Genomic DNA, 25,429 nt, shown 5'->3' with positions numbered 1-25,429 from the left:
AAGAAGTTTGTTCTTTCCCCACTGATCTGCAGTGTCTGCCTGGCAACTCTGTTAGTTATTTTAATGGAAGAGCTTTTGACTTTGGTTCTTTTTATTTTATGTTTGTTTTCTCTTTCATTAATTTCTGTTTTTTGTATTTATTCTTTCCTCTTGACTACTTTTTGGCAGGTTATTCTGTTGTTTTTCTAACTTCCTAAGTTCTATGCTGAGTACAATAATATTACCTTTCTTTTTTTTTTCTAAATTAAACCATTAAATCTGTGTATTACTTTTGTAAGTATTACTTTAGTTGTGTCCACAAGTGTTCATTTTTTTCTCTTTCTTTTTTCTTTATTTTTAAAAATTTGCATTATCATTTCTTCTTTGATTCTTTAGTTATCTAGAAGCATCTTAAATTTTTTGGTATCTTTCTGTATTGGTTTTTGTAACATAATTGTATTTTGGAGAAAGAATATAACCTATACAGTTCCAATTAATAACAGATTTTTTTTTTGTTTGAATAATTGGGTGCTATTTACTGAGACAGAAAAATTGAGAGGTGGGGAGGAGAATCTAGAACACTGTTTTGGAGATAGTAAGTTTGCAAGGCTTTTGAGAATTGTACTAGAAGTGGGCAAGTGGGCAGTTGGATGGAGATGTGTATATTAATTTTTAGAGATATAGGGCGTATTTAATATTCTTGAATACATTTCTCTAATTAAGAAAAAAAATTTTTATAGTTGCTGAAGACCCTGCAAAATCGCTTACTGAGATACCTTCCGACTTTGGACATGCTTCACCACCACTGCAGCCTCCTTCCATGAACTCACTCTCCAGCGAGAACAGATTTCACTCTTTACCGTTTAGTCTGACAAAGATGTCCAATACCAATGGAAGTATTGGCCACAGTCCGCTTTCTCTGTCAGTGCAGTCTGTGATGGGAGAGCTGAACAATGCTCCCGTGCAGGAGAGTCCACCCTTGGCCGTGTCTTCTGGTAACTCACATGGCCTGGAAGTAGGCTCACTGGCAGAGGTTAAAGAGAATCCTCCTTTCTATGGGGTGATCCGTTGGATTGGGCAGCCACCAGGACTCAACGAAGTACTGGCTGGACTCGAACTGGTAATGTAATTTGACCTAGAAGTTGCATTTCTTTTCTATCTGGGGTTTTGTACAGGTTTTCCCTATTATATGCTCTTTGGTGAAATAGCTTATTTATCAAAAAGCCACCACTGGAGAAAAATTTCATTATCACGTTGCCTGACTTCCTTTGCCATCCATTAAGCATCTGATCCACTTGTTCCTAATTTTAGTTGATCTATGTTCAAGGAATGAGAATAGATTTTTAGGCAAATATGTTTAAGCTCATTATTTTAAACAGAATACCGTAAGGAGAGCAAACTGTTACCAGGTTTGTTTCTTTTTTCCTCACAGTCTCCCTCCCACAGCCAGTTCTAATATTTATATCATTGGTTTTAAGATTAATTACCATTTTTTAGTGGCCTTTTGAGATCTTTGGGAGAGGGAAAGATTTTCCCTTTGGAGATTAGAAAAGCATATTGTTTGACATTTCTTACTCAGGAAGGAGAATTTGAGTACCTTTAGCTTTTATTTAAATATATTTTTTTATTTGTTGGTTTGCGGGCTAGTGAATGCTATTTTTTTGAGGGGATTGTTAAAATAAATAGCCTCTTCTGCCCACCGTCATCTCCCCTACTGTTTTAATGGTTTTGGAAATGGTGCGGGAAAGTCAGTTAACCAGGGAAGGTTTAAGCATGTATTTTGAAGGGAAATACATTGAGAATTTTATGCTGGAATATGAAATTAATTTATCAAATCAGTAGCTGTGGGCTGAAACTCTGGTTAGTCAACCTCTTTTCCTTGGCGGAGTTCTCTGTACATATATGGCGAGGGAATTCTGAGGAAGAGTAAACTGGAAGCTTTTTAGAAACTTTAGTTTTTGTATACTGTTTTTGCAGGATGCAGAATAATGCATGTCTAAGAATTTTGTTTCTCCCCAGGAAGATGAATGTGCAGGCTGTACAGACGGAACCTTTAGGGGCACTCGGTACTTCACTTGTGCCACGAAGAAGGCGCTGTTTGTTAAACTGAAATGCTGCAGGCCCGACTCGAGGTTTGCTTCCCTGCAGCCAGTTTCCAACCAGATCGAACGCTGTAACTCTTTAGGTATTTCTGTGCCTTTCATTTGTTTACCAGTTGGGGTGATTCTAGTTGTAATCTCATGCCATTTTGCAGTAGGTGGCAGTGACAGTGTTTCTTGCTTGTTAATGTTCATCAAACTTTTAAATCAGAAAAAAATGATTACCTGGTATATAAGAAAGTTACAGTTATCCTAAGAGGGGACATTTAAAAAAAAGTATTAGCCAGGAAACCGTGTTTGAGACTTAAAAAGTGAAAAATAGTGGGATTTATTTTTTCTCCCCTGTTGATTATAGACGTTTAATTTTCAACAACCCAGGGGGTAGAAATTGAGATATGGGCTTCTTTTTGGCACTGACTTTCCTCTCATTGTATTGTTCAGCTACGTTAGTAAGCATATCTTATCAAGAATGACTTCCTCTTCAGTGTATTTTCAAGTAACATCAATAAACATATCAAGAAGTCAGCATTATTATAAGAAATAGTTTTAATTGCTTGTTGAAGGGCAGATCTCATCGTCACTTATAAAAGGTGGCAGTTTCCCGATGCTCTCCCTTTCCAGTTTTGGGTAATCGTCGTGAATCATCTGGAGAGTTAAGCAGGTGTAAGCAGGGAAGCCATCTTAATGAAAAACCTTTTTCTTACAGTTGAATAGTGGTTTGAAATTTTTTGTTGTCTTTTCCAACTTGAAACATCTTCAGACAAATAAAATATTTGAGGAACAAAATATTTTACTTGGCAGATGCTATTTTACATGACCTCGTACTCTACAGTGTTTTTTAAATTGTGGAGGAAGTAAGGTTGAAAATGAACAGTAACATTTTTTATAAGCCAAACTGAATAACAATTAACCAAAACCTACATTTATCTTAATTTTTAAGTTAGGTGATACATTTTGCATCAAAATACAAAGAGATATTTTTAAGTGAAGAACTTTATATGAGAATGCAGGCTATAATAGTTTAGAAGAATTATTTTTATTTTTATCTTTGCAGCATTTGGAGGCTACTTAAGTGAAGTAGTAGAAGAAAATACTCCACCGAAAATGGAAAAAGAAGGTTTAGAGATAATGATTGGAAAGAAGAAAGGTATCCAGGGTCATTACAATTCTTGTTACTTAGACTCAACCTTATTCTGGTAAGTTTAAAATCAATGCAGTAGAAATACAGTGCTGTAGGGGAAGGTGTGCATGTGTGTGGGTGTGTGTGTGTGTGTGAGAGAGAGAGAGAAAGAGAGAAGACTACTAACTGCCTCTGAGTGGAGAAACTAGGTGGCTAGGGTTCAGGAAAGAAAGGGAGATTTGCATTTCACTATATACTCCTTGGAAGCTACATGTTGTTTCATGTGTCTGTATCCAAAAACTTAATGTAAGAAGTAATGCAGTGAATGATGAATAAGAGCTGAGTGAAAGTGTTACAGGTGGAACAGACATCTAAAGGTCTGTGGGAAATCAGACGACTGAAGAGAGTAGGTACAGGATCTTTGTGCACATACCAAGTAATAGGACTTGCGGTAAGCCATTGACTGGTTTGTGTGTTTGTTTTACTAGGTAGAGGCAATCATAAAGCTATTTTAAAGAATTATTTTCAGAAGCCTGGTTGCCCTCGTACATGTAGTTTATTCCAAAGTGAAACAACTTAACATGGCGAAACTGTTTACACTCTGAAGATTGAACCAAGTGCACTGCCAGTTAGATGGAGCATAACCTGCCGGCTCTGTACAGCCGTCTCACAAGGATCAGGAAGTTAATGGGATGTTAAAATTTTAAAGGCAAGGAGAAGAATAAAAGTGGTGGGCCATTTTTTTGGGCAGAATACTTTTAGTCTGTCAGATATGTTGACAAAATTGGCATAGTATTCTTCAGATTTTCTGATAAAAATCTGTATTAGCCAAATTTTTTTTTTGATGTCAGCAAGTTACCACTGTTAGTCACTCACAAGTGATTTTGACATTAAAAAAAACTTAGATCTGTGCAAAGGGGCGTGGGAGTCAAGTATGCTATCTAGGGTGGGTTACGTGTTGGCTGTGTGTTTGCCTTGGGAAGTTAGTTTCCGAACTTCCTCCTCTGTTGTCTACTTGTAGTTTGACTCAGATTTGTACGTCCTCTTTCACTTTTTGCAAAGATGTTTTCCTAATATACTGAAGGCATGTTTTTATCCTTTAACACTGCCAATCTGTATAGTTTGCCTTCTTGATATTCGTATTCTCCTTAACCTGGAAGGATCTCTCGCTCTGATGATTAAACCATGGGAATCTTGACCTATATTAATGCAGAACACTAGTTTGTATATTACTTGTTCTCCAGAGTTTGTGGTTTTTCTTTTCACATTCTCTTTAGCATGTGTTTCTGGTACATGTATAGCAACTGAGGAAAAATATTTTTTATTTTGCAGCTTGTTTGCTTTTAGTTCTGTTCTGGACACTGTGTTACTTAGACCCAAAGAAAAGAATGACGTAGAATATTATAGTGAAACTCAAGAGCTACTGAGGACAGAAATCGTTAATCCTCTGAGAATGTAAGTAGGAGATACATATTTTTTCCTTTAGATGGTGTCCTGTTTGCTGTTTTTTGGTATAGTAGGATGTATGCCCTGCTTTCATTTAAGAAGAAGTGGGAGAGAATTAGTTCTCTTGATGAACTGTTAACATTGTTTTTAACCTTTGGTCCTTATAGCATCTTTTTTTATATCTTAAATCTGGTGAAGGTATAGCACATAGTGTACGCCATGAAATGATGAAACCGTTTTGGTATAGTGTACTATAATTTAGCAATTGTAGTAGGTTTAGAAAAGCTGATAGAAGGTGCTTGGGATTCTGATCTTCTCCATCATTACCCCTAACAGAAATCATGCTTATTAGTTTAGTCAGTATGATCCGGCTTCTTAAACTTAATTTCATCTGAGTGGATAGGAGCAAGGGAAAATTGTTATTTATAGAGTAGCTAGTATTTAATAGTTCTATATTAGAAACAGATGAGATGTATTTTACTAACACATTTCTTGGTTAATGGAATGTATCTAGGCCTCCGTCTACCTCTCTTAAAAAAGAGATGATATTTTTGGTCATTTCCTAGTTTAACAACTATAAATATGTCTTTCTTTGGCCATAGGAAGCAATTTATAATGGTACATGCACAAGACATCTAGTAAAGACTTTTAATAAGCCGTAGGAGGCATGTGTGATAATGTCACATTATAAAATTTAAGGTAGGAAGAATCAGGGCCATAGATCACAAAACAAATCTGTTCATTCAGGAATATAGAGAGAAAACTATGTAACTTAAAGTCCATATTAAGATAAATTTAAATTTTGTGACATACTTATTTAACAATTAAAAAACAGTTCGATAATAAGATTTTGACACCAAAATGCAGAGCACTGAAATATAACGAGCATTCAGAATGACCTACTGTATAGCATGAGTAGGAAGGTACATTACAGATGAATAAATTTCCCACTTGTATCTGTTGTTTTCCTTAAATTCTGTAATGATGAAAAAAACTGTAGTTTTTACCCCTTAAGGTAATTATGAGTCTTGATTTTAACATTAATTATTTTGTATTGTATTTGTATAAATGCAAATTTTTAAACATACTGTTTTCCCCCCAAGTGATTAATAAGACAGATCAAATCCAAAACTTTAAAGCATATTACCACTTCCTTCCTTCCAAAACACCATAAGTCCGTTTATAAACCTTTGGCTACTATTGTCCAACCAGTTAGGAATCATAGTTAATCAGACTTTGTCACCCTGTCCACAGCAAGAAACTTGTCTGATGCCCAGCCGTGATCAGGATTCCCTGTGTCTGCATCAGTCATATCTAGACTGTAGCTGACTGCTTTCACTTGGTACTGAAACCTCGGCTTTCTCCATCTTAAGCTTCTCACAGCGGAGACCCTGTTTTTTCACCTCATTCGTTTTTGTATTCCTAGTGACTAGGTTACTGTGGAAATGGTAGATGCTCAGTGTATGTTGGCTGCAAAGAGCTAATGAGTGAGTGAATAGTCAATATAAAAAATGCAGTAATCTTAGCTGGTTCTGACTTGCCCAGAGTGGCCTCTAAGGTGTCTTCTGCAGCCATTTTTAGAATTAAAATTTTGTCAAGGATTGACATTAGGCATATTGAATGTATCCTGTATTCAGACAAAGATGAGAGAAAATGTTGTAATTATGATGATTGATTTGCCTGCAGATTTCAGAATTTCAATTTCTTACCACTGCCCTTTTCCGTCCCCCTTGGTGGCTATTTCATCCATTAGTATTAAGAGGATTCTCTCTCAATATTGTATATTCAGTTTTGTAAAATAAATGTTTTAATTCCTTAAGCAAATAGTATTAAAAAACCAGTCATCAGAAATTAAAAATATTTTTTTCTTGTATTAGTAAATGATAGTTATTTTTAGGATGTAATAGTGTCTGGGATAATTCTGATTCTAGGCTTTAAAATTTTCAAACCTCAAGAAGAAGCTTATAATTGTATTTTTTGGAACAATTGTCAAGCTTATTAATTTATGATACACTGGATTTATATAAGAAATGTGTGATTCTCAAAATATGTACTATTAATTTAATGTGTATGCCAGTATTAATAGTTTTTTGCTAACAGATATGGATATGTATGTGCAACAAAGATTATGAAACTGAGGAAAATACTTGAAAAAGTTGAGGCTGCATCAGGATTTACCTCTGAAGAAAAAGGTGACTATCTTAATTTATAAGATATTAAAAATAACTTGAAAGCATAAATGTTACATTATTGGCTGAAGTGTATGTCTGTGTAGTTTTGGAGTTTTATTTTAAAATATAATTTTTTTCCGTGTGATGTACAGTTTTCTTCCCTCTTCTGAAAGTGAGTGATAACTGGAATAATGAGCCCCTTGAAGAAGCTGGCTGGTTCTCGTACTTTATGAGTCAGTATGGAGAGCTTTCCACCCAGCAACGATACGGGGACTTGTTTCCTTTTCAGTGGTGAAGAGTTGCACTGAGTCATCCACAGTTCTCACTTAGCTTTCCTTGTTATAAAGGAAGTTGTAAATGACTGATGAGGATTAAGTTTATGGTCAGAGACACTGCGTTAATCTATTCATAGCTAGTGGATTTACTCAGGGATTCAACTCCTGACTTGGAATGTGTTAACAGCGTATTGTAATTAGCTGTAATATTTAGAGACTTGATAATTATGTAAATAGCAGGAGAAACAAGGTCATGCTTCAGGTTTTATTCTACTTATCTTAAGCCCCCACCCAAAGAAATGAAAATTCTTTCACTGCATGTGAATTATTATATCCTTTCAAAGTTGTGACAAAATTGGAACATAATACGTAATCATAACCTTTAAATATCCCTTGTTTCTTTTGCTAGGAAAACTTGAGAACTAGGCTTTAAATTGAAATAATATTGATTATGAAATTGAATTCCATATAGGAATATGACTGTTATAAACAAAACATGGAATGATTTAAAAATTTTGTCTGTGATGTATTTGATTTTTTTTTATCCTTTTTCTCCTAGATCCTGAAGAATTCTTGAATATCCTATTTCATCATATTTTAAGGGTAGAACCATTGTTAAAAATAAGGTAACTTTTAAATTGTTATAGAAGCATTGGAAAAGTAGACAATCCTTGTTTGCATTGCCATCACTCAATAGAAATGACTTTCTTAGTGACTGCTTAACATTGTATTTGTTTAGGGATCTTTAATATGTTCAGTTCCTACAACGCAAATTGATTTAAGTCATTGTCTTCTCCATAGTATCACACTTAACTTGAGGAACAAATCCAATATAAATCTGTGCTTTTAATTTTAACCCTAGTAATAAATATTATTGCAAATCATTCTCTTATAAAACTATATGTAAGTATTTTTGTAATTTAAATTAATGAACCCTTTTAAGGGTATTTAAGAGAATATTTGAACTTAAACACTGTGGGAGCACTGTTTTTGACTACCCATCACTCAAGGAATTAATTTAGCCTTAAATTAGCTCCCTTGTTTCGAGTTTTATAACTTGGTCTCTCCTCCAGCCCCCATCTTGAATGAAAGCCTTGAATCTAATGCAGTGATGTTCTTAGTGAGATGTTCTAAATAGATGAACTTTCCAGATTGAATATTGGGCCTTTTTACATTTTAGTCTGGGTTTCTTTGTTGAAAAGTCTTGCTCATATACTATTTACTTACCTAAAAGCTAATCACAGACAAGTATTCTTGCTCAACTCGGTGTCTTAAGTGATGTCCTTTGATGCCAGTGTTGAATTGATGAATTCAAGTAAGAAGAAAGGAAGGGAGGAAGGGTGGACAGAACCACAATTAGAGTTTGATGTTGTTGTGAAAGTTCTAGCTAATGAAATTAGATAGAATGTATTTATTACCTGTTTCAATATGGTGATAGCTTTAGATATACCAAGAATGTCCTAGAGAATGGTTTAGAGACTGTTAGTATTAACACAAGAATTTGTAATTTGGCCATGTAGGAAAAAACCATGGAGAAATCAATCATATTTCTGTATACCTACTAGCAAATATGAAAAAGGGATAATTTCATACTTTATGAATGTGTAAAATGCCAAGAAATCAATTTTATTGAGATAGGTTTTTTAAAAAGACTTGCACAGATCTGATGAGTTAGAAAGATTATGTTCCAGATAGGAAGATTAAATAATTTAAAGATGTTAATTTTCATAAAATAATTTGTACATAATCAAGATCTTAATTTTTCCCCCCTTTTGGAACTTAGTTAAAATAGTTTTAGAATTCTCTATAAGATGAAATGAGTGAAAACATTATAGGTTTTAAAAATCTATTATAAGCTATAAAGACAAAACAATAGACATTAAAACAGTGTGATACTGGCATACAGTTAGAAATTGGATAGATAGAGCTGAATGGAAAGCTCAGATATAGAATTAACTATATTTAGTATTTCAGTATTCTATAAGTCAGCCTTTAGACACAAATGAGGAAGGAAATATATGGTTAATTCATGATGTAGGAAATCTAGCAGGCAATTTGGGAGGAAAAAAAATCACTTCTGTTTTCATCTTGAAAAGGTAAATTTCAGATGATTAAAACAGTTGTCTGTTTTTTCTTCATAGCCCCACTCACCATGGGGATGTGATACATTCCGAGTAATAACACAGGGTGAACACTATGGTGATACTCAGAGAGGGTAAGGAGGGCTCTGACATGCAGGAATACATTTCCGTGTCTGAAGGCCTTGTGGAGTTTGCAGAGGATCCTGGGAAGCTCTGCCTCCCCTCCTCCTTCAGCAGCCTCTTTGTATTGAGAATCACTAGTTTAAAGATTTTAAAAAGATGCTTAAAAGTTAGCCATTTTTTCCCCAAGTGTCATTTTTTTCCTTTCATGAACCTATCTTTCTAACTGAGGGAGAGTGAACTGATATAACAAACAGGAGGATGAATACCTTAAAAATTTGAAATAGTAAAGCAATCTAAAGGAGACTGTTCTTAAAATGAATATTTTAAAATGATTGAAGAGAAAAAAGGACTTAGATACCTATGGAGGATACTGATTTGATAACAAACAAAAATTCCCAGAAATAGAATAAAAAAGTGTGTGTATATATATGTGTGTGTGTGTGTGTTAATGTGTATGCGTGTGTGTGTGTGTATATATATATCCATATATATTATATATGGCTGGGAGGGGTTACTTCACTGAATGCAGTGTGCGCAGCATAGCTTAAGAAAGAACTGCTCATTTGGAAGATAGATATGAAGAAATTACCTAGAATGTAGCCCAAAGGGATAAAGAGATAGAAAACAAGAAAGAGGAGGTAAGAGACATGGAAGACAGATTCTAACTATAGTTCTAGAAGGAGACACTAGAGAGAACAGGGAGGAAGCAATATTTTGAGAGATGATAGCTGAAGAACTTTTGGAATTTTTGACAGACTTAAATTCTAAGAATAAAGATGCATAAAATTCTTGTTTTCTTTTAAAGTTAACACAATATTTGTATCCTTCTGCTCTTAGATTTTTTGGGGGGGGAAGACAGCAGTGTAAATTGTACAGTTTTGTACAACAGCACCAGCTTTGTTGTGATTCTTATATATGTGTGTCGTAATGACCAGCTAATTACTCTAGGATATTAGCCTTCTAAAACTTGAGTCATGAGGTTTGAGTGGTTGTCTGTCCCTGCAGGTTTTCTATCCCAATATCACAAAGCTGTTGGTATTGCATCTTCATTTCTGGGTCTCTTCTCTTGTGCTTGCCACCCTGAGATCCCTTCAGCCACCATCTCCCTCCTCCATCACCATTATTATTTCTGATTTCTGTTATTACTGACCTCTATTACTTTCTGCTTTCTTAATTTCCTGGCTTATTTTTCTATTGCCTATTAATTTTTTTTTAATGCTTTTCAGCTCACACAGATAAATGCTGGCCTTTTATTGTCATTAACAACTGGTTAAAATACTGATACAGCATAACCTTCAGGGTTTTTGGTTATTGTTTTTTTTTGTTGTTGTTGTTGTGGGTTCCCCCAGAATCTTTGCTGTTACCAAATGAGTGGTGTTTATTTCAGGGTATAAGTTGCTTTGGGAAACTGAGCGTTTCTGAGGTTGGTCTCGAGGTTGGTCTCTGAATAGCTGAGATTTTATTAGGAAGATCATGTTAATATTTTTCCCTAAAAATACTGAAATCCTCTAACAAGTCTAATTATAAACAATCTGATTCTATACCCAGAAATGCTAAAAAGGGTAAGTAGTAAATTTAAAGATTATTGAATCTTTTGGTAGAGTTAGTCTTTAATTTTAATGCATTCTATAGTAAAATAGTTAGAAAGGAAAATGTTCAGTATAAGGATAACACTGTGATTGGCATATAGTGGGCCCTCACCTGATGTTTGTTGAATAAGTAAGTGGCCATCTAAAGAGACAGCCTGCTTTAGTGCAAAGAACAGTAAGGGGTTGTTAGGACGCCTGAGTTCTGCACCCAGCTGTGCTTTTGACTTGCTAGGAAGGATTATCCTTCCCTAGATCTCAGGGAATTGAAAAGTTGCATCTGGAAGGTCTCTCAGGGTCTGTCTCATTCAGGTGTGTGCGAATTTACCTTCCTGTTTTTCAGGCATTAAGTGCAGTTTGCTGCTTTCTAGCTTTGGACAGTTAAGTTGGACCAAGGGATTTTAGCTTCTGGTTATTATTGTTCACACAGTGCTTCTTGCTTGCGGGTGTTATTATTATTTTTCTCCTAATCACTAAGGGGACTTTTCAATATGAGAGCTAGAACCGATCATTAATAAGGTCTTATGCATAAGTACATCTAATTATTTTATCTAAATGATTGTCTTTGCCCCTGTTCTGTCTGAGTTACACCATCGATTTCTGTTCTCAACAGTTTTTCTGTTCTCAGATGTTTCTGGAACCACTTCACATTTTGATTTATGCCCTTCATCAATAAATTATCTAGTTTTTTCCTGCATGTTTTTAGATCAGCAGGTCAAAAAGTACAAGATTGTTACTTCTATCAAATTTTTATGGAAAAAAATGAGAAAGTTGGAGTTCCGACAATTCAGCAATTGTTAGAATGGTCTTTTATCAACAGTAACCTGAAATTTGCAGAGGTTAGTGGTAATTACTTACTGTATTTTATATGCAAGTCCTTAGGGCTTTTAAAATGACTAGTAGATTCAAAAACTATTACTTTTAATCCACAAGAACAGTTAGAAACACAAATTGTTAACAAAACACAAATTTTAAAAAGTATGCCGTGCTTCAACTTTGTCCTTGTAGGAAGAAAATAACCTTAGAATTAAGATTGAACTTTCTGGATTTTTGGTGCCAAAGAAAATATCAACCTAATCTGTAACTTGAAAACTTTTAAGTAGCTTAAAGCAAATAAGATTTGTGGATTTTTTTGGTCATTTCACCCAGTTTAACATTTTACCCAAGTATGTTATCCATATATATCAAAAAGAGAATGTTTACTTTTCCTCCTTCAATAAGAGACAAAATAAATTAAACTCACTTACTGTAAATGAACAAGTGATATAAATTTCTTTTAGTGTTTACTGAGTATCTTCATGATGTTAGTAGTACATGCTTGCAGTTTATTTTCATTGTATACACTTCTGAAGGAATGTTCTGGTAACCTTTAACAGCTACAGTTATTTGTTGAAATACAAGGAATAGTTTCTTTTGGTTGATGACAGTTTCTTTATTATACTTGTAAAAACAGCTTTTCCAAAATCTTTTAAAAATATAAACCCAAGATAGAATGTCACTCTGTACTCTATTTGAGACCCAAGGTTGTAGACCTTCCTGACCTCTGGGTGTCCGTGTGACCAAGGATCTCGGACCACTAGAGACTGTGGCTCATTGGTGCTCTTCTGTACACTCTGTGTTCATGCGCAGATCCTGTTACAGGACATCCATGTGACGGCAGAACCACTGCTTGGTTTAACAACCATGACTATTTCATGAACATTTCAGGGAAATTTTTTTTCGATACTTTGATTCTAAAAAATATATATCCTTTTTTTCCCCCTTTAGGCACCATCATGTCTGATTATTCAGATGCCTCGATTTGGAAAAGACTTTAAACTATTTAAAAAAATTTTTCCTTCTCTGGAATTAAATATAACAGATTTACTTGAAGACAGTAAGTATAAGACTTTTTAGTTTGTTTTTCAGAAATAGTCTGTCAACTCATTCACATTAATTGTGAGTTGGAGCTTAATAGGATATGAGTTTTCTAAACAGCATTTCAGTATCTGAAGAGTCTGGGAATACCAAGCTAGAAATTTATTCTGAGAAAATAATCAGACTTATAAATAATATTTCATATGTAAATATGTTTATGATTAAGAAACTAGAAGTACTCTGTATGTTAACCAGAGGAGAGTAGTTAAATGAATTATGGTGTATCTGTACAACAAAACTACTGCCATTAGAATTCCTGTTTTTGAAAACCATGGTTATATGAAAGTGGTCATAATGTACTGTGACGTGAAAGGTTAGTATGTTTGGTGATATTTTCTGCAAGAGGAGACATACACACACACACACACACACAAACACACACACGACAGAGTTATGTCAGTATGCAGGTATAAAATTATTGGAGAAAATTCATAGTAGCATTGACAGTGGTTACCTCTTGCTAACTGAAGTTGTAGATGCTTTTCAGTCTTCTTATTTATACTTTCTTGTATCTTTGAATTGTCATCAGTAGACATTTTATAATGGGGAAACACTCTAGAATTTAAAAAAAATTGTCATTTGGTCAGAGAAAATGCCTTTAAAGATATCCTGAATCCAAGGGAATCCAATTTAAAGTTTATAGGGATGGGGAGGGATAGACTTTATTGCATCCATGAACATATCCTTTTTAAAGCTTAACTTTTCTTTTTAATCTTTTTAATGAAAGAATGCACTTTAAAACCGCCTAAAGTCCCCTCCGTCTCCCCCCCGTTTCAGCCCCGAGGCAGTGCCGGATCTGCGGAGGGCTCGCTGTGTACGAGTGTAGAGAATGCTATGACGACCCTGACATCTCCGCTGGAAAAATCAAGCAGTTCTGTAAAACCTGCAACACTCAAGTCAGTTTCACTTCACTTAACGCATATTCCCTTAATAAATAGTAGATCATTTGCATATACAGCAGATTTCAGGTTTTGAAAAGTCTTCAAAGTCATAATGAACATTTAAAAATTCATAGTTAGGTGGCAGTGTTTATGCCTCGTCTGCGTATTTGATAGGCTGCTTTCACTTGAAGTCCTCGGTTGCTGTGTATGGGGATGTAGTCAGTTAGAGTAAGTGGAGCCCGCTCGCTTCAGACGCTGAGTTTGGCTCCTTCACGACGTTCTCTTCATGTTCCCTTCTAGGTCCACCTGCATCCCAAGAGGTTGAATCATAAATACAACCCAGTGTCACTTCCCAAAGACTTACCGGACTGGGACTGGAGACACGGCTGCATCCCCTGCCAGAAGATGGAGTTATTTGCTGTTCTGTGCATAGAAACAAGCCACTATGTCGCTTTTGTGAAGTATGGGAAAGACGACTCGGCCTGGCTCTTCTTTGACAGCATGGCTGATCGGGATGGTACTTTACAGACCTTTCTTCTACCTGTGGCCACACCCGAGTTTGTAGTGGGGGCGTTCCTAGTGGGAGAGCCTGTTCTGAGTAATACAGTAGTGTTGTGAAAAGCCTTTCAGGAATATCTTGGTGACACAGTCTGAAATCTTGAAATGCATTAATAGCTCTGCTCCTAAACTAAGGAATAATACTGTTATGATATTTTGACATGCATATAGTCTTTAAAAAAAAAAGAATCTGAAAATTCTTACTTGAGGCTGAGAAGTTTTATGTTCAGCTTTGTCTTTGACTTTCAGGCTCCTCTCATTTTCTGCACAAGCCATAGTCACCATTCCTTAAGGACCTATGTGCCTAGGTCCCTGGGAGGTACTTTAAGTCATTACACCTGAACCCTTGCAAGATGGGAATGATTCCTGTTTTTCTCTTATTAAAACTGAGATTTAAGGTGCCTGAGGCCTCAGAGCTCGTATTTAACTCGCTCTTTCTGACCTCAGTATTTATGTTTTTTATCCTTAACCATGTTGTCTTCTAAATGACAAACCTAAGAATAGAAGTAAATACCTTCTTTGGAAAAGTAGGCTTATTCTGTGTGTAATATGTTTCTTCCTGAAGTGGGGGATATACTGCACCTTCCAGGCCATCTTCCAGGATGCTCTGTCATTATTTCACAAATACTTACTGAGTGCATGTGAAGTGCTTGGGGCTCCAGTAGGTTTCAGAAAAATTAAACTGTTGTCAAAGCAGCCATACACCTGCCTGTAGGGCGTTTACAGATTAGGACGGGTCCCAGGCAAGGTTGTGAAGTGTGACTTATGTGTTCCTCCATTCTTCTTAGACCCCACTCTTCCTTTAGCCACGCTCTCCATCCAGGCCCCACATCTTCTGGTGCAGCCCCCCAGTAACCCAGGGCACCGCTCATGGCAGCCTCTTGATCGGATGCCCAAGCTCTAGACCAAGGGTTCCCAACATTTTCTCAGCTCTCCGACGCTTGAGGGATATAGCACAGCCCCATCTGTACATGTGTCCCTACCCCAGTTACAACTGACATTTAACAGTGTAGCTCAAAACCATAGGGATTCCAGACATATTTGGAAAAGCTACTGGAGGCCAAACCAGAAGAGCCTTTCCTGGAATCCCTAAGATCACGCCCCATAGCATCTTCATTCAGTCTAATGAAACGTAAAACGAAACTCTGCTAGAGTCAGACAAATGCATGTTGAAATTTAGGGGAATAAAATAGTGTTCACTTTACTAGCTCTTTCCAAGCTGGACAGGCTCCCGTGACGTGCGCGGGGAGCGTGAAGAGGAGGCTGTGCATGGATGCGTGTGTGGCGTCGTTCCCTGACTGAGCGCACAGACAAGCCTGGGAAGCAGGTTTTGGGCTTTGCTCAGCATGTGTGCCCTTTTACTAGTTATATTCACTTTTGGTCCCAGAATCCTTTCAGAAACCAAGAAATGAGACTGTCAGGAGTTAAAAAGAGGATTTAACTTCTAGAAATCAGAAGTAAAACAGGGTCTTTCAGGTCCTGAAAATTAGCCTTCACTGAATTTGTAGAATTGTAATGTTGCTTTGGTGGGCAGGGCAGCAAAAGGGTTTAGAGCTTTCCTGCCCTCAATTCAGCTCTTGCTCTTTTCCATAGGTGGTCAGAATGGCTTCAACATTCCTCAAGTTACCCCGTGCCCTGAAGTAGTAGAGTACTTGAAAATGTCTCTGGAAGATCTGCATTCCTTGGACCCCAGAAGCATCCAGGGCTGTGCACGAAGACTTCTTTGTGATGCATACATGTGCATGTACCAGAGTCCAACGATGAGTCTGTACAAATAAACGGGGCCATCTGGACAGGTGCAGAAACTGAATGCAAAGTTTTCATGTTGCATTTCACTCGAGCTGGCAGTTTTGTTCAACGTCCATTGCCGGCAATGGATGTCTTTTTGGTGATGATCCTTCAGAAAAGGATTCTTGAGTTTAAAAACAAATTGCTTTTATGTTACCGAAGTATTTAATAAGACGCATTTTGCACTCTAGAAAGTATGTTTGTGTTGGTTTTCTAAGAAGTCTAAATGAAGTTATTAATACCTGAAGCTTTAAGTTAAGTGCATTGATCATATGATATTTTTGGAAGCATAAAGTTTTAATTGTGACAGTTTAAAACCTCTTTTAGTCCATTGAGAATGTAAATAAATATGTCTTCTTTATGGACCAAGAAATCATTTTTCCTTTGTAGCTAACGGTTGCCTTGAGGAGGAGACATTTTGGTTTTATTAAGAGTCTACTTTCAATCCAGTTATTAAAATTGTACTGAGTTTGATTTGTTAATTCTTTCCTATATAGTGCTGATTCCTGCATGTCTGCAATCTGCTGAAGTTCTGTGTTTCTGCAGTAGTGGTCAGAAAAGTACTCAGATTCCCTTACTGGTGTTTTCTACTTGTTCTGGTTTTGAGATAAATGAGTGATTTTGTCATAAAAGTCCATGTTGATGTAATTTTCCTGGGGGACTAGAGCATACAGCTCTTCATTCATAGTAGTAACTGTCAGCTAACAGTTTTTTTTTTTAAAGACTCTATTTTATGCAATGAGGTACAGTAAATTTTACTAAAATATTGGCGTGATAAATATATTATCAAACATATCAAACATAAATAATATATTATGCAAACGTGAACATTAATTTGGCATATAGGATTACTCACTGAAATTTCCCTGAAGAGATGTATTGGATATCTAAACTTCTACTATTTTATGTAGGATTGTTCAGAACTTACATTTGATCAATCAGTCCCCTCACTAAATTCATTTTGATTTCCCTTGAGGTAATGACAGTTACGAATCAGATATTTTAATGAACGTTAGCAGCAGCTTCGCCCTCCTTCTGATTAAATAAGTAGAAAATGAGTGTTTTCTTAGCTCCTGTCCGTAGTGTGTGTCCAGCTCACCAGTGGCCGCTGTAGACTAGAAGCGTAGGTTATAAATGTCAGTGCTGTGGAATGTGTTGTGTGTGGCGTTGTTGTCTCTCTGGAATGACTTCCTAACCATGCAGAAAGACAGAAATTGTCATATGTGTATAGCATATGACTTCATAAAACATTGAATGTCAAAAAAAAAAAAGGGAAAGAATCTTCATAAACCCTGCAGTTATTTTTTTAAAGTCATGTTTACCCTTTGATTGTCATTCCATTTTGCTAATATTTATTAGCTTTATAAATCATAGTAAGATACAAAAATTCTTTCATCTTGTAATTGTTTTCATTTTTGAAATGAAAAGATACACAACTTTTGTATGAGGTTTTGCTCAGTGCCTGGGTAGGGTGGTGAGACAGATACTAGACCCCGGGGTCAAGGGTGAGAACCTGGGCTGTGGGGCTGGCCCTGCCCCTTCTCCGGGGCAAGTGAGGGGCGTGGGATGCATGATCCTGGGTCATTTCTAGCCCTGACCTTCTACCAGTCCAGTCACTCCTTCATAAATATGTGTAAACGGGTGAAGGAGCTTATCCATGTGGTGGTAAAAGACCATCTGGACGAATGATTAGGAATCTTCATATAGGTAAGACTCGATTTAAAAAGTCTTTAAAAAGAAAGAGAAGACAGTTCCTTTTCTGTAAAAATTAAAACAAAAAAGTTGAGGAAGGTCTGTCCTGTCTGGCCCCTCGTGACAGAAGACTTGAAGAAGACGTGTGTGGCTGCATGCTCCTCTCACGTGGGCGTGGAGGCTCTTTCGAGCAGAGGGGCCTCAGCCACACATGGTTTCTAAGGACAATTTTTACAAGTAGAGCTTCCCATCCTTTTAGTATCACCTGGGGAGTGAGCACCCAGTAGAGGATGCAGGGCCTGCTATGGTGGTTCCTTTGGAGGCAGGGTCCTTCCCGGCCCTAGGTGCTCCCCCACCCCCACCCCCAGGCAGTCCTTCCTTGTTCCTGCTCCCGCAGAGCCCTGGGTGTCAGGTGGGCACAGGCAGGGCCGGGCTGTGTGACACCAGTGGCCCATGTGCCTGTTGATTTATTTAATTTTTAGCCTTAACTTAAAAAAAAATATTTTCCTGTTGGCTTTTTAAATGTTTTGGTTATCCTTTCTTCATGTATCCTATCATGTCTACAATCAAGATGGCAATATAGTAGAATGATCATAAGACAAGTCATGTTCTCCCACCGCCATTAAATAGACACATGTGAGTGTGTCTGTCTGTGTGTGAGAGTTTATATTTATGGGGCGTGGGGAGAGAAGAGCAACCATGTCATAATGTGTTCAGTCCCTCACTATCAGCTTTATAAAGGAGTTGGACTCCATCCACAAAAGAATGTTTTATGACTGGGAATACCCGGGGGGAGGGTATAACTCAGTGGCAGAGTGCATGCCTTGCATGCATGAGGTTCTAGGTTCAACCCCCAGTACCTTGATTAAGAAAATACATAAATAATAACCCCCCCCCCCAAAAAAAAGACTGGGAATATCCATTGCAATCCAAGAGAAACAGTAATAAAACTCAAAAAAATATAGTGGTTACAATTGCTAGAGATTCTCTCCTTAGGCTAGATTAGGATTTTTATAATTCATATTTGCCAAATGTTATAGGTAAATAGCTTCTTTCCATCCTATTGATTCGTTTATTTTTTCACATGATTCACATAATTCAGGCACAAGGGGAAGATACGGTAGTTAATCTCATGGCACTTGCATTGTTGCTCAGATTCCTGTTGGGCGAACATGGCGTCTTCACCAGTTCAGAGGCGTTACTGCCCTCCTCTGGTGGATTTTGATAGCCAGCTAGATGATTTCGCATCTGCTTGGGTGATCGTAGACAGATGTGAGTGGGGAATTCAGAATTGGGCCTTAGCTGAGTGACTGCCTACCAGCAAGTATTTCTCAGACACTTGTTACCTAGGACTGTGACCAAAGGAACATGAGGCATGGTCCCTGCCCTCAAGCAGCTTACCACCTGCTTCTGCCAACAGAGTATCTCCTCATGGTTGCTTAGCCTATGTGTCAGGTGCCAGGTCCGGGGATGCTCTGGGAGGCAGCGAGGTGTGACAGAGTGGTGGGCCAGGGGACAAGGGCCTGGGGTCTAGCCCTTTCTCCATCGCTTGCTCTGTTAGTTTTGGGCAACATCTTGACTTCTTTGGACCTTAGTGTCCTCCACTATATAGCAAAGGGTGGGAATATCGAATTTCATAGGACAAAATACAAATTTCTGGGTTCCCAGCCATGCATGCCTGCTGGATGAGATTCTTCAGGAATGGGGTCTAGGAAGTGCCAGAAGCTCCGCCAGGTGAACCTGGCCCTCAGCCAGACTTGAAAAGCCCTGAACTAAAAGATCTGGAAAACTTTCTCTTCATGTGACTGTGTGATTGCACAAGGTTATTGTGTTAATGACTCTGCATACATGTGGGTAATTGTATGTTTCTCATATTGTGTCTCTGTGTTTGCACGTGAATTTCTGTCAGAAATGAGTTTTAGTATCGATGCCTCACGCCGCTGTTTCCTGTCTTGGGAACACACTTAAGAGGATATTGGATGTTATTTACTTGGACATTTGCCATTCGTTTAATTTCTTTAGGGGAAATTGAGGCTCTGGGAACCAAAGAAATGGAAAAACAAAATTGTCACGCGAAAGAAAAAATGTAAACTATCTGCTACTTTATGATGAAAATGTTAACCTTCTATGAGAAGATTCTTCTCTGGGGTAATAGGTCCTCTTGTCATAAAGTAAAATGTCCTTGTTAAAGTAGGGGGGCTGTAAGGCTTATAATGAAAAATGAGACCACCTTCTTGAGGAGATGTTAACAACACGCTCACCATTCTCCCTCAAAGAAAATAATACTTGAATTCCCCAAGGCAAGTGGGGGTGGTGGGGGAGAGTGTGGCACAGCGGAAGCGTGCAGGAGAGCGGGCGGGGGGAGGGAGGGCCGGCCTGAGAGCTGGTTCTCTGTGCCTCCTGGGGTGGCGTGGCTGCTCAGGGGCTGGGGCTTCAGAGAGTGGGGCTGCCTGCGGGGGGTCAGCTTTGTGTTGTCTGGTTTCCTTTCTGAACTTCTGTTGGAAAGCAAAAGAGGAAAAAAAGACTCTTCATCTTACTCTAAAATCCTGGAATAGCTGAAGGGTCTCTCTTGAGTCAGAAAGCAGTGGTAAAGAGCTAACCAGCAAACATGGGCAAAGAAAAGGGGAAAAAATGGTAAAGAAAGACTTTCCTTCCTCTGGGCGCAGTAAACGTCAGTATTTGGAGCAGGTCACTCAAGAACCTCATTTGCTTTCCTGACCCTCTGTCTTGTCAGTGATGCTGTTTTTGTTTCACTGTATTTTAACGTCATCCTGTAACACAGGTCAGGGGCAGGCCAGGTCCGGAGGGATTGTTCTTTGGAGCACACAGCTTCACATGTGATTCTCTTGCACTTTTAAACCCCGTCCACTTGTGTTTTTTTGAGAGAGACTGTATTGGGGACTCAACTGTCCTTGGTTTCATTTTCTAAAATGGCCTATAGTACTCCTGAAAGTCTTAGCATCCTGTCATAAACATTCATTAAAAAAAAAAATCCCGTTTGGAAATTCCCATGGAACAAGTAGGTCTGGGCAAATTGGTATAAAGGAGCACATTTTGTATCACATTTCCCATATTTGGTATCTTGTTCAACATTTTTTTTTTTGGCCTGACAAACATTCTATATTTATGAAGACATTCTTTAAAAATAAAACCACATAAAATATCCCTTTACTATCAGATTGCTCTGATTTAGCCTTAATTTTGTTAAATTTTTTAGAGATGATTGAAGTGCTGCTGTGGAAAGAAATGTACTATATATACTATTTCTGTATCATTAAAATTAAATTTTTATGGTTCTTTTTCATTGATTTCTTTGGGGAAGGGTTCTGGGTTCTGGGAAAACTGGAGTTGAGCACAACTTCCTAAGTGTTTGCAGTGGTGCCAGGAAAGATCACTTGAGGAAAAGTCTGTCCCGGGCACACCTGTGTCTTCGCCAAGTCTCTGCCATCATCACGGTAGTTTTAGAAAACCTCACAGCCTTTTTCTTTTCTGGGAGATGTGCCAGTCGTCTCTGGGTCCCCTCCTGGCATCACGGTTCCGTGTAATTTCTTGAAGTAACTTGGCATCTCTGAGCTCCAAACCTAATTAAAGCTCGATTCTGCTCAATTCAGTCTCTCATCCACTCCAGCCAGCACTGTTCACCTCTAAACATGGGCCCAAAGCTGTGTGCTATAGACGAGTGTGTCCCGGTCCCTCACAGCTGCGAAGGGGTCACCTAAAGGCTCCACTTCTCTGTATCACCCAGAGGAATGATTACATGATGCTACATTGGCTGAAACTTGTATCTTCTTTTAGTTAACTGATACAGCAAGCCTTCCTCAGGAATCACTGTTTGGAGTTTGTCACTTATTATAGCTAGAACGGTCCGAGTTGACAATATTTGTATTAATATAGTACATTCAAGAACTCTCTCCTGTTTGAAAATCCCATGGCCAAATGGCACATTGGTGATAATGAAACTTTGCCATTTTAACATCATTCTGATTTTCCTTTGTTCGGACTCAAGGATTTGCCTGCTTTTCCGTAGATCCCATTTTTTTTCCTGACTCTTCGTGGGCGTGTGAGTGCACAGGGATAGTTCACACACTTTTGCATCCCTGTGGATGGTGGACATAAAGTGAAAGCGAGAACTTGTCCAAGGAGGGCTGCCCGGCTGGCTGAGGACCATGGCCACGCTAGGCCTCTTGTCCTGGGGCCGGGCTCGCAGAGGCATGTTCCCCTCATTCAAACCTGAGGAATGCACATGCTGCCTACAGCAGCCGCTCTCCGGCCCAGCTGCGCATTGAATTCACATAGGGAGGCTTTAGAGCTAATGCGTGCCTGTGCCCGCCCGAACCCACTCGATCTGCAGACAGGGCCAGGCACGTGGTGTTTTTCACAACTCGTTCCGTTGGCCCAACATGCAGCTGGGACTGGGAGCCAATTGTCAGGAGGAATGGAGTTTTCTGCAGGAAACACAATCCACTTGTCACCCCTTGGTGGAACCTGATAAAAGAGGATTATGGACTTGGAGATGCTCCAAAGGGGAAGTAGAAAGTCTGTTGTAAAGCTCCTGGCCTAGACTCTTGAGAAAGAGCCTTGGAAATAAACATGGGATGTGTGCTGGAGGCAAGAGAAAGGATTTGAAAATAGAGTGAACTACACTACTTCTGCAGAGGGCTTGAACGAAGATCTCCTTCAAGTGGCATAATGAAGGTGCTATTCTGTTCAGGAAGTATTCCAAGGTGTGTACACACTTAGAGGTTATAAAGAAAACCTGCCAGGTCAATGAGGTAGGAAGGCAGAAGAGTTCTTGGGAAGAGACTTGGTTTTGGGAGGCAGCCTTCACACTGAATTGTGGACAGTCAGGTCTATGTGAGTTGCCAGCTTTGGAGGACTGTTTTGCAGTGTGAATTTTAAAGGAAGGGGGAGTAGTTTGAGGTCTAACTGAAGTAATTAGGTGAGTGAAGACTGAACTGGACATCACAGAAATAGAGTAATTCACCCAGCCTTCGTGACCTCCATCACAAAAGACCACAGAAATTTGCAAGTTGTGTCCACTGCTTTGACCTCACCGTTTTTCTAGGAGTTTATGAAAACTCTTAAATTTTATGCATCAAACCGTCCCCTTACAAATAACACCCAAGTCTGTTTCACATACTGCCTTTTCCAAAGCAGTGAGAGGCTGAACTCGAGTCTGAAGGGTTGGGTTGAAGTTGACTTCCCCGGGGAGGCCTCCTGAGTCCCTCCCCTCCATCCCGCCCCACTTTGCGAGACGTTGAATGTGACCTCTGAGGTTGAACCTTGTGGGTTTCACTTGATGGCGAGCAGGGTCTCACCAGCCTGAGGAATAAAGGTCAGACCTCGGGCGGTGATGCGTGGCTTCTTGGCTGTGCGTCCTAAATGGCCAAAGACAGGCAAGCCTGCTCCGTGGAGTGTGTGGGGGTGATGAGATTGGAATCTACATAATTTAAACAAGTGTGTGTTTCACTCTCTCTGGCCATCTCTGGGAACTTTGGACTGTTTTGTTCAGATCAATTTCCAAGCTATGCCCTGTATTTTACCCCTAGGGGGTGGGAGAGGCAGCTGCAGGATGGAAGGATTAAGTGCAGTTTCAGGTTCCCGTGCAGAGGTCACCTCCCTGGACTCCCCACACCACATTAGCCAGTGGCGTGCTGGTAAATGTTTAACAGCCAGCTCTCCAGGGAGGGAAAAAAAGCCTTGATCTGCAGCGTTTGCCAGTTTTGAGGTGGAAATATTCTCACCATGGCCGACAGCAAGCTGCCAGTGTGACATCCTTGAAGGTGGCACCGGGAGGAGATGCAGGTTGGATTAGCACACATATGACAGACATAAAACCTGAGCACAGACTGAGGGCTCTGCCGACTACAGCTGGGGGACCAAACCCAGACCAGAGCTGTTTCTGTAGATAACGTTTTATTGGAGGACAGTCACATCCATTCATATTACATATCTACGGCCACTCTCCTGCTCCAATGGCAGAGTTGAGCAGTTACCACAGCAACTGTAATATGATATTTACTGTCTGGTCCTTTACGGAAGAAGTGTGCTCACCAATAGACAGTTACAAAATGTAAAATAATTAGGAAGTGATGAGTTTTCAATATGACTTAATTATAACTTGTAAATATAACTTACTGTAAGTTTATATAATTTAACTTTAATGGATGTGTTTAGGAACTGGCTTATGAATTCCTGAAAACTGAACAAGTGTCTCTGCAGGCTGGTGGGAGCCTCCTCTAAAATGCCCCTGCAGGCACTTTTTGGCCCCAGGGCTCTTTACTTTCTCTGCGGCATCTCTCCTGGGACCTAGTGGTTTATTGTGGTCTCTTTGCACTAGAGACTGGGATTTGTCTCTGGTTCCTTCAGTTCTCTTTCCTTAGCACCTTGAACAGAGCCTGTCACAAGTAGTTACTCAAATATTTGCTTGGTGAAAGAAGGAATTCTCAGCCTTCCATGCATAGAAGCCACCCTATTCACTATTGTTGATGTGGCCAGAACTAGACCACTGTCCCCAGTTCTTTTGAGAAAATACAGGAGGTCCCAGCCTCTGGTTCCCCACATAATGTCTCCTCTCAGAAGTGGAGACGTCGTGGAACTCCCCTCATAAGGCTTTATGAGCTCAAAATGAAACCATGTATGTATGTATGTAAAGTGCTTATCTCAGCCTGGTACGCAGTAACCCCTCCCCGCTGGCAGCGGCGGCTGTAGTGGTACTAGTATAATTATGCACTCGATAGACAGGTTGTATATCTAACCAACATTGTCTCTTTCTCCCTCTCCTTTCTTTCTCCTCCACGATCTTGTTTTCAGGACATCCTCTCAAGTCGTTAGATTGCTTTTTAAGATTTAGATTTTCTTGCGCTTGTCCCCCTGGGGCAGCACCGCCACCTTGTGGTCATACTAGGTTATGGCAATATCCTAGATCTTAACTCCCAGCTACCAGATCCCAGGTTCGGGAAGCAGCAGGTGATTTCTGAAAACAAATGTGGCAATTAGTCAAGGCTGCACACCAGATTACAAATTACATCCAGGAGGGTTTAAGTTTCGCCTGTGTCATTTCAGGACAGCTGGTTAGTGTGGGACGTTCCTGCTGGTGGCTGTCCCCTCACTGTCTCTGTCCTGCCCTTTCTCTGTCTCTCCATCCATCTTGAGCTTTCAGTCGCCTTTGACAAACAGTATTTGAAATGAGTTAGTGCCATCTGCTGGGCAAATGCCGTAAGGTCGGGTGTGAGGGCTTCTCTCCGGGATCTGAGGAGGAATGAAATGCAGATCCCTAGCTTTATGGGAAGAGAGTATGTAGCTAGTGGGATCCTGAGGCCAAGCCCCTAACTTGGTGTGCATTTCTCCCTTCACTAGAAACACTCCTCTCTGGCAGAAAAGCGGTCAGTGTGAGCCTAATATCTGCTGTACTGACTTTCCTACAGCTAACGCTGTTAGAGTCTCAGTATGAAAATCAGCCACACTCTCATCAGTGTTTCCTAAAGAGAGGTCTGAGGACCGCCTGCATCTGAGCCATCCTGGGGCCTTAAGGATGCAGGCTCAGAGGTCCCACACAAAAGGTACAGAATCAAACTCTCAGTGCGGGGCTCTGGAATCTGCACTTTGAACATGTCCTCTGCACCACCAAGTGAACCTTGTACACACTAAAGTTTGAGAACCACTGCCCAAGACCCTGCCATCATGGAAAAGACTTTTTTCCCCCCAGCAAAT

The 25,429-nt window shown here is 39.2% G+C and overlaps 1 protein-coding gene across 7 annotated transcripts in view; it reads left to right on the top strand.

Moving 5' to 3' along the window:
* Positions 1-21,014, top strand: part of CYLD (CYLD lysine 63 deubiquitinase) — a 63,935-nt gene extending 42,921 nt beyond the window's left edge. For all 7 annotated transcript variants that reach the window (XM_031458461.2, XM_031458466.2, XM_031458464.2 and 4 more), the window contains 11 exons: positions 720-1,099; positions 1,999-2,164; positions 3,133-3,274; positions 4,531-4,653; positions 6,745-6,836; positions 7,650-7,716; positions 11,587-11,719; positions 12,648-12,756; positions 13,575-13,693; positions 13,979-14,195; positions 15,830-21,014. In XM_031458461.2, the coding sequence (XP_031314321.1) occupies positions 720-1,099; positions 1,999-2,164; positions 3,133-3,274; positions 4,531-4,653; positions 6,745-6,836; positions 7,650-7,716; positions 11,587-11,719; positions 12,648-12,756; positions 13,575-13,693; positions 13,979-14,195; positions 15,830-16,014 (1,733 nt within the window). In that variant the 3' untranslated portion in view covers positions 16,015-21,014. The remainder of the gene's footprint in view (positions 1-719; positions 1,100-1,998; positions 2,165-3,132; positions 3,275-4,530; positions 4,654-6,744; positions 6,837-7,649; positions 7,717-11,586; positions 11,720-12,647; positions 12,757-13,574; positions 13,694-13,978; positions 14,196-15,829) is intronic.
* The last annotated feature ends 4,415 nt before the right edge of the window (positions 21,015-25,429 follow it).

The sequence above is a fragment of the Camelus dromedarius genome, chromosome 9 (assembly GCF_036321535.1).
Source record: "Camelus dromedarius isolate mCamDro1 chromosome 9, mCamDro1.pat, whole genome shotgun sequence".
NCBI classification, from domain to species: Eukaryota; Metazoa; Chordata; class Mammalia; order Artiodactyla; family Camelidae; genus Camelus; species Camelus dromedarius.
This window is presented reverse-complemented; position numbering and strand designations above follow the sequence as displayed.